Genomic DNA, 16458 nt, shown 5'->3' on the forward strand with positions numbered 1-16458 from the left:
ATAAAGTGTTTATTAGCTGGTATATGAGTACACCTCAATCAAGACCTCGATGAGAGGGCCGTCGATGTTAGATCCAAAAGACCTATTTCCACTTGGAGCCAAAACATTCCTAAAATGCTTGGCTTGCCTAGTCAAAGTTGGAGAAGAGATGAAGACAAGAGTGTGCCCAATGGAAGCAAAGATGGGAGTTCTGTTTAAAGGCAATAGTTATTAGTCTGTGGTAAGGCCCAAAACCTAGTGACACTAGTTGTGCTCAAAACCCTTCATGTAAGCACGTATTGGGGAGTTTACTTTTGAGGATGAACCAATGCTGATGGTAACAAATGAGAAAGCGATACTAGATCCGAACACGATTTGCACTAACAAGGTGTGGATTTTGTAGAGGAAGGGCATATCCTAATGGGCTTTGTTAAAAAATAAGCAATAAGACTTGAGTTTTGGCAATAGATTGTCCTTTTATACCTGCAAAAATGCAGCTTCACAATGGTTACAAAAAAGAACAACATAGATTTGACTCTATTTCTCACGACAAAACCCCACAAAATGCAACTCCAATGAATAGGGCTACAAGGTTCCAAGAAGAGGTGAAACCTCACATAGAAAGGTGCAAAAAACAAGGTATTCAACGACAAAATCCCTCACAAGTGAGGGATGATGCAAAAAGGCAACAAGTTGAAACAAATTATTGCAATGAAATCTCCCATAGAAGCCTCCCAAAACATGTCGTAGAGTCTCCAACCTATCCTTAGCCTTCTAAGAGGAGAGAAGTTATCAGAGACAAACATTGAGAGAGAGAGAGAGAGAGAGAGAGAGAGAGAGAGAGAGAGAGAGAGAGAGAGAGAGAGAGAGAGAGAGATGACCCAAGGGCAATAATTCGAGAATAACTCAATAACTCAAGAGAATGCTCATTCAACTAGATGAATGAGTACTAGAGGCAAGGGGTCACCTTTATACTAGTAGAGGTGACCTAAAGGTGTGCAAAATGGCCAGACGTCCAGTTTAGGGTTGACTCATCTCTAATAAAGTGCAACATCATCAAAGAAGGTCTCATGGCCTAAGAAGCTAACAAATGAGCCACTTCATATAAAATGCACCACATAAGATAAAAAGCTAATAAAATGGAAAATTGGGCTAAGAATGCATATGTAGGGCCGTTGTGGCCACACAATCATGATAAGCAACCCTCCAATAGAGCCAATTGCCAATCCAATAGAGCCACTATACGACTAATGTACTAACCATCCAATATCCAATCAGGAGCTATCTAGGTTGCACACTTCATTAACTCCACTAGATAATATCATGTTCGCCTTTGTGTGTGTGTGTGTGTGTGTGTGTGTGAGAGAGAGAGAGAGAGAGAGAGAGAGAGAGAGAGAGAGAGAGAGAGAGAATGAACCTTGCTTGTGTGTAAATAAGCAAATGGTTCAGCTTATGACACATAGTCGCTTGAATATTCTTTTTTTTTGCTCGTGAAGCGAGGGTTCACCTACTACTAAAACTTGTTCTAGCTGAAGGCCAAGATGCCATTCCGAGTGAGTGTTGGGAGAGATGGTCGTTATGCAGGTGAAAGTGAAAAAGAGGAAATCGTGTGAAAAAAGTGGACACTTAAAAATTGAGCAAATTTTAGCGTAGAGTTCTTCTGATCGATCATCATCATCAAAAACATTGTCATCTTTGCGAGCATCGCAGTCGGAGCCCGCCATAGCCCGGTTGCTTCCGTTTTGCGAACTTGCATCTCCGATACTAATTTCTTTCCCGTTCCTCTGTCGTACGCCTCTAGCAGGGCTTTTGTTGCAGATTTCTTGCTACGCCCCGATTCAGCAGTGGCAGCAGCAACAGCAGCAGCTAATCCTGCAAATCTCATCCTTTCTTCCTCACCATTCTGCTCTGCCTCATCAAGCGATGGCTTGCAATTTACGAGAAGAAGAAGGGACCAGTTGCTCTGTAGATGCGAATAAGCCTTCCAAGTTTGATCTCGCCGACTGTGGTTCAGAATGGCGGTCCTGGGACCAGTTTGAAGCCTCTCCGCCCTCCACATCCCCTGCCTGGAATAGTGAAGAAGATGAGGACTCTGGATCTTGCATGCCTGGTAGGTCCTCAACTCATGAAAGTAGTTCTGTTAATGGCTTCGAGCATTCAGTGATGTGCTTAAGGTGTTTCATCAATTGTTTGTGCATATATGTGTATTTTTTAGAAGGTTTAGGGATATGCATTATTACATCTGTAACCAACCCTAACTGCTCAAAGGGTCTTAGCCAATCTGTTGATTGGACTCAAAATTGTGGAAGCTGAGCTTGATGAGTAGATCACAAGGACCAAGCTTATGCAAAATTCTCATTTTGAGCGAAAGCTTAGCTGTCTTTGATTCCGATGTACTGGGAGAAGCTGTGGAAATGGCTACTTTTGCATGGGGGTCATGGTGTTGATCAATGCCCGTAACACAAGGCCTTCAAGACATGGGTCCTAGAGTTGACTTAAGCCCTACTACAAGGCCTTCACAATAGGGGTCATTGTGTACATCGAAATGTGTATTAGAAGGCCTTAAAAGAGGCTGATGGAGTCTTTATGACCGCTCATGGAATTTTGTTTTGGACTAACACCATCTCTATCAACATGCTTTGAACTGTGAAACGCCTTATCCATTGTGTGTAGGGGCAAAGAGGCATTGCTTCTAACAATTTGTTATCATCAACATGACAAGTTCATGTTGAGGATTTCCACTTTGTATGGCATTATTCTTGGATTTTTTTCTTGGTTGTTTGTACTCTTATCAACCTGCAACAATGATAAAGCACCGTGACAAAATTTACTTAATTACCAATGTGTATCGTGATCTATGCTTGTATGAGACACTTATTTGGAGCAACTTTTCTTTTGCTTATGTCGTAGTGCCATTAATAGTGGTATCTACACCTATATCAATAGTTATGGGACTCGGGTAGATGCTAAATCTATCGCATATTGGTTTTGAATAGGAGAAGAATGGGTTCATAGGCTGATGAGGTTAGTGGGAATGTCTTTGTACTTAGAGCGGATTCACAAACGTTCGCTCCGGCCCCTCATTGGATGTGTGGAGTCCAGGTTGTTCACTATGCCTTTTTCAAACAAACGGATATATATCATAAAGTTAAATTGTTTTGCCAACAATTTTCCTTGGCTGTTTGGGTAGCTCGGCGTCTTTTAGACACACGGGCGAGGGCTCAAATCTCCTGCCCTGCTGAGTGGTGAAAAGCTCCAATTGACTTTTGTCTTTTTATGAGTGCCCGTCCCTTGGGTGAGGGGGGGAGGGTTGCCTGTCAAGAAGACCTCCGAACATGAGTAGGATGCCAACTGCCAAGTCATGTCCACGTTGCGCCTGAGCTACTTGTGTGTGAAACCTTTGTCGAGGCGCCCATTCAATCATTCTCATTCTCCTATTGGCTGGCTTATATGTCTGTTGAAGTTAGGTGGACGTTTGTGAATTTGGCCTTAGTCATTACTATGAATGAGCTGATGGTTATATCGACTTGTGGGGGAGGGTTGCCTGTCAAGAAGACCTCCGAACATGAGTAGGATGCCAACTGCCAAGTCATGTCCACGTTGCGCCTGAGCTACTTGTCTGTGAAACCTTTGTCGAGGCGCCCATTCAATCATTCTCATTCTCCTATTGGCTGGCTTATATGTCTGTTGAAGTTAGGTGGACGTTTGTGAATTTGGCCTTAGTCATTACTATGAATGAGCTGATGGTTATATCGTCTTGTGGATGATTATCATGAGGCTATAACTTGCACTTTCCTTCACATTTGAATTGTGGCTCTGCGAGCATTCATGTAGTATTTATACGTGTCGATTTTTGACAAGGAGAATAACGAAGTTATAACTTGTTACCTAACTCTACTTTCATACATGCCATGATGTATATGTGCATAGTGACATGTTCTAATAGCATGGCATTTGGGTCCTTCTGCATTATGCATGAGTACTTTGTGACACTTCTTATGACCCAAATACTAGTCTCTTGGCATTAGTTCCATATTGTTAGTATGGTAGGTGGCGTGATGTAGCCTATTCAAGATAAGATGACAACAAATTTACCTTCATATCTTTAGTTTGATGGCACAAAAAGTGGCTGTATACTGTGTACAAATAAACCTCTGGAGATAGGCAGGCTTATCACCAAGAGAATGTACAAGACGGGAATTACAATGTGGGGGACTATGTATACATCAAGGTGGCGTGTATGAAGAATGCAAAATGAACCACTCTAGACTGAAAAGAACTAAAGATCTTGCCCTTATCCGAAGAAAAGAATATCTGCGTCTCTTCGTTGCCCTGGAGGAGCATGCTTAAGCATCCCACTGGCTGCGAAGAGTATGTAGCAGCTTAGTCCAAATAGTTGTCAAAAGTATTATAGGCTTGGACACTCCAAGCGAGAAGTCAATAGCAACACACGAACAAAATCTGCAAATAACGGAACAGAGAGAGAGAGAGAGAGAGAGAGAGAGAGAGAGAGAGAGAGAGAGAGAGAGAGAGAGAGAGAGAGAGAGAGAGAGAGACATGAAACGAAACGATGGAGTTCCATCCCCACATGTACTTGCCCCAAAGATTGGCGCCACTTTTAGTATTTCTTTATTATTTCTTCACAAAGGTACAACTCCTCAAGGGTCTAGCTCTCCCAAGACCCAATGTCCAGATGCTCTCCGAAGGTTGGCCCTCCAGGCACTTATTAACAGTACAAGGGATGTTTAAAAGCAGAGTCCCAAAAGCTACTCAACCAAAAGCACTTCACTTTAAAAGCATTTGATCCTAAAAGCCTTGCGCAAAACTGCCAAAATCAGTCAACATAATTTTTGGAATTCTGTACAGTTGTGCACGTCAGCGCAAATCACATAAATCTACCTCAGCCCTTGTGCTCTGTCTTTTTAGGTTTTAGCGGCGCTCCATAAGTTGGTCAGGTTAGGTTTTTAAAACCCTAACCCCTTAGGCCTCTCAGCCATATTTGCAAGTTCTTTCTTGGTTCTTTAACCCAATGTCACCGGGGAACGCCATCCCATGGGCAAGGAACATTGGAACGACGTTCCAAGGAGTGCTCACTGCTCGGAATGGACAGGTAGGTGGTACCGGAACGGCTTGGAATGGCATATTTTTAGGTGTTTTTATCCTTTGAGCCTCCTCCTTACAAAATGCCCCTCCCCCCACACCTTACCTTCACAATGCACACAAGCTTTCAAAGGCCAAGGCTCAAGCTTTACCCTCTCGAGTCTCGACTCTCAAGCTCTATCCTCTAGCCTCTTTCAAGGTTTCAAGTCTAGACTCTACAAGGCTAAAAGTTATATCTCTCTCTCTCTCTCTCTCAGCTCTCAAGTCTAAACGATATCGTTTACCATAGTAAGGTTGAATGGTCTTCAAATAGTTTTTTTTGTGAGTATTAGATTCAAAGCACTCTACTACTTCTATTCAATTACACAAAGCTAAAAATTGCATTATTTGGGTGTTTTTAATGCTCCCGTTCCACGCCGTTCCTGTTCCGGATCCCTCTATCGTTCCCCGTTCTGCGGGGATCTCGTCGCCGTTCCCGTTCTGTGTTCCGTGTAACTATGCTTTAACCCCTTGTCCTCTCAGCCATTTCCTTAATTGGACATGCCACATCACCAACTTGTGACATTCCCCCCTTTTGAAAGAATTGTAATCGCCCTCGATTACCCTTGCAAAACAACAAAAGGTCAGAAACTTTCTTCAGTAGACACTGACTCTATGTACCCAATGCACTAGACTTGACAAATCCAACACTTCTACAAAGATATCAGTCACCGATCAATCACATTTCTGCCGAGGGTCTCAAATGCAAATTATGATCTTTGTAACATATTTAGTAATCACATCCAGATTGCATTGTTCACAAAATCAAACACTTAGTTCACACTGAACACTGTGTTTCATTCAATCTCGTCCAAAACTCTTGATGCACCTAGATCCTTGTGCATCCATCATATCCTTTCGGAACTCTTGATGCACTTACAAACGTCACAGGGATGGGCACCACGTGCCAACGGGAAAAAACGTACCGAACAACTTTAAGCACTTCAAATAACAACTGAATTGAAAGAGATAAGACGACATGAGAGGGGGAGTGGCGAGTCCACCCCAAGAGAGCATTGGCCCCAAACCTTGGCGCCCCTTCCGGTACGTCTTTATATTGCTAGAACTCAATACAATGCTAGTACTCACGCTCTGCACCTTCACCCGGAAGAGTGCCAGAGACTGAGCCCTCTGCACATATATAAAGGCCCTTGGCCTATGAAAAGCAGTTTACATGAAAAGCTTCAAACTCAAAATCATCTGGCCCCAAAAGCACTAGTGCCCAAAAGCTGCCTTTTCCCCTATTTTGCCATTTATCAGGTTGTGGGGACTGGTGGATAGCTAGTCGACGTGGGATCTAGGGAGTATATATTCAGGGCAGGGGTACAAGGATGGCGCTCCTAGTGTTCAGCCCTAGGGTGACTTTGGGGGAGCAAATGGGGGCAGCAACTAGCGTTTTTGCTTGTTAGGTGCAACGGAATGAATGTTTGCGCTTTGCTCAAGATGAGTGCTCCGAACTGTGCTCAAGGTTCCTTTTGTACTTATGGAAGGTAGAGCCTTCCGTTCTTAATGAGAGAATGTTATGATCACAAACAAAGTGAATGGACACTGTGCGTGAAAGTGAATGAGACTGAGAGGTAGAGAGAGAAGAGAGATACGACACCAGAGACGTTGCTCCTCCGAAGGCCCCACTCTCGTCGGCGAGAGTGGTCTACTTATGATTGCACAATCTGGTACAAATGGTATGCATGAGACTGATGCAAGTCTAGGCTATGTCGACGATGACGACGGTGATGACGAAGTCGACCTAAGGGCTGAAATCTGCAATCTTTCTACTGCTGTCCAAAATCGCTATGGGCTGAAATCTGCTAATCTTCTATTTGCTGAATTCTGACTCTTATGTCGATGACGATGTCGATGGCGACCATGCGACGACGACGCGCTGAAAACGCAGATGCTGAAATTCCGGGCTGAAACTGTAAACCTTGCCGAAACTGACCGTGCGGCGAGGAATTGCTGCGGGAAGGTGAGATCTGCGAGGTTCGGGACTTGATCTACGATGTCTAACTGCTGAAAACTGAAAACTGAAAACGCTAATGGTCCTTGACTTTTCGTCGCAATGATCTGCAAAAACACTGAGATTGTGCTGCAAATAAAAATGCTAGGGGTTGAAATTGGTGTTTCTATCGCCGGGATTTTGCAAATGCAAAAACGCTAGGCTGATCTGCTGTGGTCTTGTCGCCAGGGATCTGCAAGAGCAAAACGTTGGCCAAGTTGTTGTGAAGCAAAAACGCTAGAAGTCCTTGGGTTCTGCTGAGAAGGTGCCTGCTGAGCGGTGCTCTTGTTGCCTCTTCTGCCATTGAGTGCTAACTTGGGTTTTCTTATATACAAACTTAGCAAAATTGCCCTACCTACTTTTGTTGAAAAGTCACTTAAAAATAATAAGTGAAAAATGTCAAAAATAGGAAAAATAGACTAAATGCACTGGAAAAATCTCCTAACTGATTCTAATGGATTTTGATGGGAATACTGATGATCATGCTGTGTGCAACCAGAGGATATGCATCTATACTAAGTGACTGGGCATGCACGGTCTACGAATAGAGTCACAAAAGTGCCAGATCACTTCTAATCTAGATTGACTTGACTGAACTCAACCCTGATCATGTTGTAGCTTGTCCATGGACACATAGCGTTGGGATGTGTCACGTGACATCCCCTCCTTTTCAAAGTGAGGTACTGGTACCGAACTGTATGGCGTCGAGGGAGATCGCCAATAGCATCCGGAATCCTGGAAGGGACTCTTCGCCGGCCCACTCTGATGTGTGGGTAGTGCGGTACTTGAACTTCATAAAGGTTTGCAACGCTTGCTTCTTTGGGCCGCGCCGAAAGCGACAAAGTCTTCTGTGGCTCCTTCGATGCTTCAACTTCGTGGAGAGTCATGCTTCTTTCTTCTTCAAGAATCTCCATGGCTGAAAATTCTTGAAACCATTTCCAACACAAAACCATGAACATACCTATTCCATGTAAAGTGAGTGGAAAAAATCTTGTCTTTCTCAAAGACTGTGCATTCAATGTAGATGAACAAAGAGACGGAGTGCTAAACCGTTCACCACATACACGCAAACAATGAGATCGAATCTCTTGTATGATCTAGAGTAATCAACTGTGGCAATTCACAACGGAAATGCCCATGCTTCGTGCTCATACTTTCATGTGCTCTTCCTATGAATGTGTCATGCCAAGGAAGAGACATGCAATGTGACTTGCTTGAACCCGTACTTTTCAGCTTTTCATGAACAATCCGCATACATTCGTGCTCATTCATGAGTGAAACGTGCTCAACGTACAATATGTCATGCCTAGTAAAAGGGATCACGTAAAGACACTGACTAAAATACAGGAACGATCACGAATGAAACACTCGTACAATGCGTGTGTATCAATCATGCGAACACATAATACTTCCTGTGAGGGTTCTTTGTACCTAGGCTCGAGAGCCAAGATCGGTTTCTTCCTGAATGATCGAATCGTCTTGTGGGGGTTCTTTGGACCTCGACTCGAAAGCCAAGATCGGTTCTTCGTGATTGATCGAATCTACAACGAGGTTAGCTTCGCTAGAAAAAGCATCCACTAACACATCATCCTTGTGAACAATCACATCATCTTCATGCAACTCATCATGCTTGTGAGAAATCACATCTTGATCATGCAAATCATCATGCTTATCATGGTCATTCAAATCATCATCATGCTTGTGAGAAATCACATCTTGATCATCCAAATGATCATGCTCATCATTAACATCCAAATCATCATGCAGATCAATGTCATTCAAATCATCATCATTCAATTCATCATGCTTCTCATAATCATGCAAATCCTGTGTGTGATGCTTTGGAGAAGAAGAGACAGAGAGAGTCTCCTTTTCCCAAATCTCTTGCATCAGTGTCTGCACTTGAGAAAAAAGTCGCAAGAACTCTTGCATGCGTCGCTCACTCTGTTCTTGTCTTGCCTTTCTTTCTGCTTCTCTTTCTGCTTTGTCTTCTGCGTGTCTGCGTTTCATTTCTGCCATTCTTGCTGCATTTCTTGCTTTGCGTTTTAAATTCTGTTTCATAAACAACAGCTCAAACTCCTCCATAGGAGTTAGTGCAATCTTTGACGTAGTTGTGGAAAGGGGAGGGTTGGAAAAACCTCCTGGTGGGGAAAATTCTTCTTCGCCTCTCTCATGCTCATCACCTCCAAGCGAAGTATCTATTCCGCTTCGAGTGATGACCATTTTGAAGTCGTGGGCTCTTATGGGTTCTTGTGGTCTTGGGTTCTTAAGTTCACGAGGAACTTGGGTTCTTGTAGGTCTTGGATTCTTGGGTTCTTGAGGGTCTTGAGGTTCTTGAGGTTTTCTTTTGCTTGCAAATCTGTGTTTGAGAAGGATCTTCTCTTCATTCGAGTTCTGCTCCTTTCCGCGGGCGCACCCCTTGGCGGCCTTGCGCTCACACCAAGGTTGCTTTTTCCCACCTCACGTCGATTGGCCGGCTGCTAAGTGCACGGTCCGCTCTCAATGAGTGAAAAGAGACACAAGGGGAGGCTGGATAAGCCCTTCTTTCTTGGGATTCCCGTCACTCTTCAAAAACACGATTAGGAATCGACACGCCCAAGTGAACTTGGGTTCGTGCGACCGCAACAAGCAAAAAAAATTCTTGTGATTCTTGTGGTTCTTTCCTTGAGTGATACAGAACACTGCCAAAGCTCTGATACCAATGTTAGGTGCAACGGAATGAATGTTTGCGCTTTGCTCAAGATGAGTGCTCCGAACTGTGCTCAAGGTTTCTTTTGTACTTATGGAAGGTAGAGCCTTCCGTTCTTAATGAGAGAATGTTATGATCACAAACAAAGTGAATGGACACTGCGCGTGCAAGTGAATGAGACTTAGAGGTAGAGAGAGAAGAGAGATACGACACCAGAGACGTTGTAAAAACCCTCCTCCGAAGGCCCCACTCTCGTCGGCGAGAGTGGTCTACTTATGATTGCACAATCTGGTACAAATGGTATGCATGAGACTGATGCAAGTCTAGGCTATGTCGACGATGACGACGGTGATGACGAAGTCGACCTAAGGGCTGAAATCTGCAATCTTTCTACTGCTGTCCAAAATCGCTATGGGCTGAAATTTGCTAATCTTCTATCTGTTGAATTCTGACTCTATGTTGATGTCGATGGCGACGATGCGACGACGACGCGCTGAAAACGCAGATGCTGAAATCTGCGTTTTCCGGGCTGAAATTGTAAACCTTGCGGAAATTGACCGTGCGGCGAGGAATTGTTGCGGGAAGGTGAGATCTGCGAGGTTCGGGACTTGATCTACGATGTCTAACTGCTGAAAACTGAAAACGCTAATGACTTTTCGTCGCGATGATCTGCAAAAACGCTGAGATTGTGCTGCAAATAAAAAACGCTAGGGGCTGAAATTGGTGTTTCTACTGCCGGGATTCTGCAAATGCAAAAACGCTAGGCTGATCTGCTGTGGTCTTGTCGCCAAGGATCTGCAAGAGCAAAACGCTGGCCTAGTTGTCGTGAAGCAAAAACGCTAGAAGTCCTTGGGTTCTGCTGAGAAGGTGCTTGTTGAGCGGTGCTCCTGTTGCCTCTTCTGCCATGGAGTGCTAACTTGGGTTTGCTTATATACAAACTTAGCAAAATTGCCCTACCTACTTTTGTTGAAAGTCACTTAAAAATAATAAGTGAAAAATGTCAAAAATAGGGAAAATAGACTAAATGCATTGGAAAAATCTCCTAACTGATTCTAATGGATTTTGATGGGAATACTGATGATCATGTTGTGTGCAACCAGAGGATATGCATCTATACTAAGTGACTGGGCATGCACGGTCTACGAATAGAGTCACAAAAGTGCCAGATCACTTCTAATCTAGATTGACTTGACTGAACTGAACCCTGATCATGCTGTGGCTTGTCCACGGAGACATAGGGTTGGGATGTGTCATGTGACATCGTTGTTGGCTGCCTGGTGTTTTTGGCCGGCCCTTTCCCCTTGCAACCGCTAGGCTATGAGCAGTAGGATCAAGCAGATTAGATGGGCAGCAAGGGTTCTACCTTGGGTTTTGCATCTCAAGCATTTATGAGGCGACGAGGTGATCATCTAGATGGAGAGCACCACATCAGGTGCAGGCATGGGAGTGGAGGTGTCCCACAGCCTCTAGATGGCACTCATGCCATGAGGCTTGTCTCTCCCCCTCCAGAGCAGTCTTCTTACTAGGAGATCCCGCCAGAGCCTCACTTTCGCAGGAGGCTAGGGCAACTGAAACCGGCCGGTAGGGCGGTAGACGTAGGCTTTCACCCGATAACTTTACTTTAGACTTTAGGACACAAAGGAACTTAACGAATAAGCGTGTGACTGGAATTCAACACTTCAAGACAAACCACGGCTTGGCAGCTAGAGCGCTGCCAAGCAGACAATGACACCCTGTTGGCTCCAAAGACTGGCGCCCCTTTCGGTATTTCTTTATTCTTAGTATACTTGGGAAAAAACATGTAAACATCTACAAGCTGTCCCACTTTTATCGGGCTGAAATTCCTCTACTCTAACCCGATTTCGGCAACATAACCACAATAGAAGTCTCCACGGACAAAATCCCAAGTACACTGTGACTTTCCACGCACTTTACAAAACCTGGCGAGAAGTTATAGCTCGCTGAATCTCTGTTTTGCACTCTCATCACTTTTGTGGATGGCCCTCGAGCTCTCGCACCTATAGGGTCACTTGCCCCTTGAATTAGACAAGATGGAAATCTCTCTAAATTGTCCTGTACAAGCGCCCAATGCTTTCCCGAGGCTCCCTTGGCAAATAAACGATCCGAATGCTTTCACCTAACCCTCACCAAGCTGTCCAAATCTGTCCATGTCTGTAATTGCAGGTTTTTGACCCAATTTCGCCAGCATAACGTCGCAAAAATCCCTCTAGGTACGTCAAGGACACTTTCCCTTGCGGTATGGAAGCTTTCCAATGAGTTGCAAGTCAATTTCAGCATGTTGTAATTTTCTGTTCTGCCATTGTATGGTGCCTATTGCCCTGTACACACATTTCAAGGCCTTTTAGAGGCTCCCGTGGCAATTCCTTGCAGTTTAGGTGCGAAACCCTAAACCTGCAGAAAAACACAGCAGGCTGTAATTCTCTGTTTTGGACCGTTTCGAGCGGAGCGAGCACACCTACGCATGTCTCAGGTGCTCCTGCACGCAATGGGATAGTTCCCTTGTAAATTGGACGAGTTTTCACGCGAGAAAACTCTCCGTTTTCGCATTCCTTCGCGATGGAACTGTGCGTACCTGAAGGGGAATAGCAATTAGCTAATCCGATTCTTGTACAAAAGGCTCTTGCCTTGGTAAACGCGCATAAACCCCCAGAACTGTACATGGTCATCTGAGAAGCCCAACTAGTGGGGCATTACCATATGTGCAAAGGGGAGAGAGAGATGCGCGAGAGCAAATCATCGCGGTACATAGAGCAAGGGAGAAGGCAAGCTTTCCATTAAAGCTGTGAGCACCTGCACCCACTACTCACCCGCTGTAGCACACACTTGAGAGCTGAAATCAGTCCCCTCTTGAAATGGGCGCCCCCTCTTGTTGATGCTTCTGGCAAAAGCATCTGGAGCCGCCATGTGTCTAGTTTGCCTCTATTGAGTTAATTCCCTAGTATCCACTGACTTATAAGTGTAGCAAGGGGACTAAATGACTTTGAACTGAGCCTAGACACCCTTTTACTGCTCGGATTCTGTAACAGACTTGGACACTCCAAGTCAAGAATCAATCACAACAGCACCAAATAACCACTTCAAAACAATTCACAGATCACAATAGATTTGCATTGGCCCGGCGGAGTTCCGTGCCTAGCCCAAAGACTGGCGTCCCTTTCAGTATTTCTTTATGTATTAATCAATGTTCAAAGTACAAGAGAGCGGTTAGGGTTTCACTCTCAGACTCTACGTCCAGATGCTCTGCAGAGTGTATGCCCAAACCGCTTATTTAAAGTTTACAAGGGATGCCAAAAGCAGAGCCCCAAAAGCTTCAGATAAAAAGCCTAAATAAAAGCAAAGCTCTTTTTTCTTTCTCAAACTCACTGGAGTTTTTAAAATAAAGCATTCTCTTTCTCTCTCTTGCGTAGAGCAAAGCTGAAAAAGCTGCCGCAAATTTAGCCTGAAATTCCACCTCATTTTACAGAAATCTTGCCACGTCATCAGCTGGGAAATCAGCGCTGCTGCACTTTTAGGGTTAGGGTTAGGGTTTCTGCCGTTTTTAGGGTTTGCAAGTTTTAGGGTTAGGGTTTGCAGATTTAGGGTTTTCAGCAGGAGTCATGGTTTCGACTCCCGGGTAGACACGTTATCACTTTGTGACATACCCCCCTCTTGAAAGCATTGTAATCGCCTTGGATTACGCCTGCAAAACAGACAGAGGCCATAAACCGTCTTAGCAGACACTGACTGTTAGTACCCACGTACTAGGAACACACATCTAGCACATGTACCAAACCGACAATCACATCACAGGACATCACATGACATTCAACATTCATTCGAATCTTAGACCATGATTTATCGACAATGTAGCTAGCAATCGCATCTAGATCCAATCGGGACCTTATCGATGTCCGATTGACTAACCCCTATTGCAACCATGTCTATTCGAGATCAATTAGACCAAATGCTGCAGTCATTTCGTCTATCAGTTCTTGCACTTAAAAGAAGTCAAGAACAAATCAGTATCATAATTAGGAATTCCATTTCATAAAGTCATCCAGCAGAATACTGTCAGCTCTCAGTATCCCTGAAGCTCAAAGAGACATCAGTATCAAAATCGAGGCATCTGTTGACAAAGGAGCGGAGTAACTCCCCTCTTGTGCATCCCACTGCACCAGATCTCCGGCCAAGCTGAATTCTGGGTTCCATTTGGAGTAGACTATGCTAAACCAAAAGCATCGAGGTAAAGTTTCACAATCTGAGGAGTATCTGCTAGGTCCTCCTCCTCCATCCACTTCGCATCAAATGCAGAATAGTTCTTGAACTTAACCAAGAACTGCCTTCGGACTTTACCTTTATTCTTCGTATCCTTATGTGCCAAAATCTGTTCAGGAACAAGGGTCTCCTCGTTTTCCTCCACTTTGGGTTGCTCATCAGGCTCCCCATCATCAGGCACATCACCTTTAAAAGGTTTCAAGAGACTCACATGAAATACATTGTGAATCCTCCAAGTATCAGGTAGTTTCAGTGGGAAGGAGACATCACTTATCTTTTTAGAGATCTGGAAAGGTCCATAGTATCGCATACTAAGCTTTGGAAAAAGCCTCTCCTTTCCCTTCTTCTTTCTCAGGCGTGCCTTCTCAAAATGTAAGAGCACCTAATCATCCTCCTTCAATTTCAAGTCGCAACGATGGCGATCCGTTGCCTTTTTCTGTCGTTCTTGAGACTTCTGCAAAGTCTCGTGAACCTTGGCAAAAGCAGTATCTAAGTCTCGCGTATATTCATCCGCTTCAAAAATCTTATCTTTCGTGCTTAGGAAGGATGGAACCTTTGCAGCACTTTCAACAATCTCAAGTGGCGTCTTCCCCGTCGAAGAGTGTATCGTGTTATTGTAGGCAAATTCCACCAAAGGTAAGTACTTTTCCCATTGAGTCCTCTAATCCGAGATACAAGACTTCAATAAATCTAAAACCACTAATTTGGGAATTGTTGCTAAATTGGCTTTATCTTACAGAAAAATAATTCTAAATGAATTATTGGATTTATAAGTGAGAGGGTTTTCTCGCTTGGAACACCAAGGAAAAATAATTCTAAATGAATTATTGGAATTTTAAGTGAGAGGGCTTTTCTCACTGGAGACATCCGAGTACAGAGTATTCCTAGTGCGTCATTCAAAGTAATGACGGGAGCACTGAGAACGGGAATATCTGTAAGGCCACCAGGAACGGGTACTTCTGATGCGTCACATCGGATGGGTGACAGGGAGCATCGAAAAGAAGTATCCGACCATCCGGGAACGGACATCTCTGATGCGTCATTGGATGGGTGACATAGAGCATCGTGAAGGAGATTGTACCGTAAGTTCGGTAGGAAAGGACTAGGTGATGGGTATTCTTGATGCGTCACAAGGTGGGTGACGGGTGCATCGGAAAGGGAATATCCATAGTCGGGAGGAAATTCCGAACTGTGTTAGAATTGTGCACAAGGAAAAGCAAGCACTTGAATGAAGATGGGCTCAGAGGAAACTTTGAGGAAAAACAGATGCTTTCTGAGAAAGCGGGATTGCTTTTCGGGAAAGCAGATGCTTTCTTGCGAGGAAGTTTATGTTTGCATTGCAATTGTGCGTGTGATTGCATCCAGGGACGCCTGGGAAGTGCTGTGAAAGCATTGTTTTTAACTTGTAAGGTTTTATTGAGTTTTTGGGCAGGTTCGGACTATTTTTTAAAATACGCCGGCCGCCCATTTAATAAGTGGGCAGCCATTTGATAAATAAGGCAACAGATCAGCCAGCGTTTTCTCTCTCTTTTTCTGGCAGAACGGGAAAAAAAAATGAGATTTTTTTATAATTTATATTAAAAAAAAAAAAAAAAACGGCCGCGATCTCTACGCGAGCAACTATTCGTGCCTATAAAAGCATCACATGCCCTCACTCAGAGGGGAGGACCAATCTTTGCAAGGAGGAGATGCTGCTGCAGATTTCAGCCATAAAGAAGACGTTGCCGGTGATGCCCATGGCTGCCCCAAGTGTACTAGATGTCGCCAAGACCCAGTGCGCGAGTTCCCTCGCGAAGAAGTGCCTACGAAGCGTGTTTCCATCGCGACAAGTTGCTGTTTTTCTCTGTTTTCAGCCCATAAACGTCGTAGATGGAGCTGATTTACGAGAAGGAACCCGAGAACACACCTCTTTTGTGTGTAGGATTGGAAGAGAGGATTTTGTATGGAGAGATCTCTTCCGAGGAATTGCTTTTCGAGAATCGAGTTGCGTTTCGAGCGTCGAGACTTTGAAGGTAACGATTTTCATGTTGTGGTCTTTGAGTATTTGATTGTAGGTGTACTTCCTCTTCGTGAGGGAGTAGGAGTAGAGAAAGGCATGAGCCTCTGCAGGAGAAAAGCGCTCTGAGGAACTAGAGCCAGATCAGCCCAAGGGTTTCGTAATCGAGTTTGGGAAGTAGATCCACGGATCGGAGAGAGGTAGTCTCTCAAGTTGTGATCCGGAAGTTGGGATTCCCAAGTAAGGACTTCGTGTCCGGGAAAGCAGAGTTGTTCTGCGGGAAGAGGACTGTGGAAAGAGAGTTGGAAAAGAGTTGCAGGGATGCCATGCCCTGAGTCTGGAAGGTGAGATCCAGAGGCGAGAACCTTGATTCTCGAGGAATTG

General features: G+C 44.4%; 1 protein-coding gene across 1 annotated transcript in view; it reads left to right on the forward strand.

The window, feature by feature from the left end:
• Positions 1-1573: 1573 nt before the first annotated feature.
• The window catches only part of LOC147465861 (uncharacterized), a 78216-nt gene continuing 63331 nt past the window's right edge, over positions 1574-16458 (forward strand). Inside the window, exon 1 of the mRNA XM_086522483.1 lies at positions 1574-2089. Coding sequence (XP_086378609.1) covers positions 1903-2089 — 187 coding nt within the window. The 5' untranslated portion in view covers positions 1574-1902. The remainder of the gene's footprint in view (positions 2090-16458) is intronic.

The sequence above is a fragment of the Adiantum capillus-veneris genome, chromosome 1 (assembly GCF_014529385.1).
Source record: "Adiantum capillus-veneris isolate H3 chromosome 1, ASM1452938v2, whole genome shotgun sequence".
Classification (NCBI taxonomy): Eukaryota; Viridiplantae; Streptophyta; class Polypodiopsida; order Polypodiales; family Pteridaceae; genus Adiantum; species Adiantum capillus-veneris.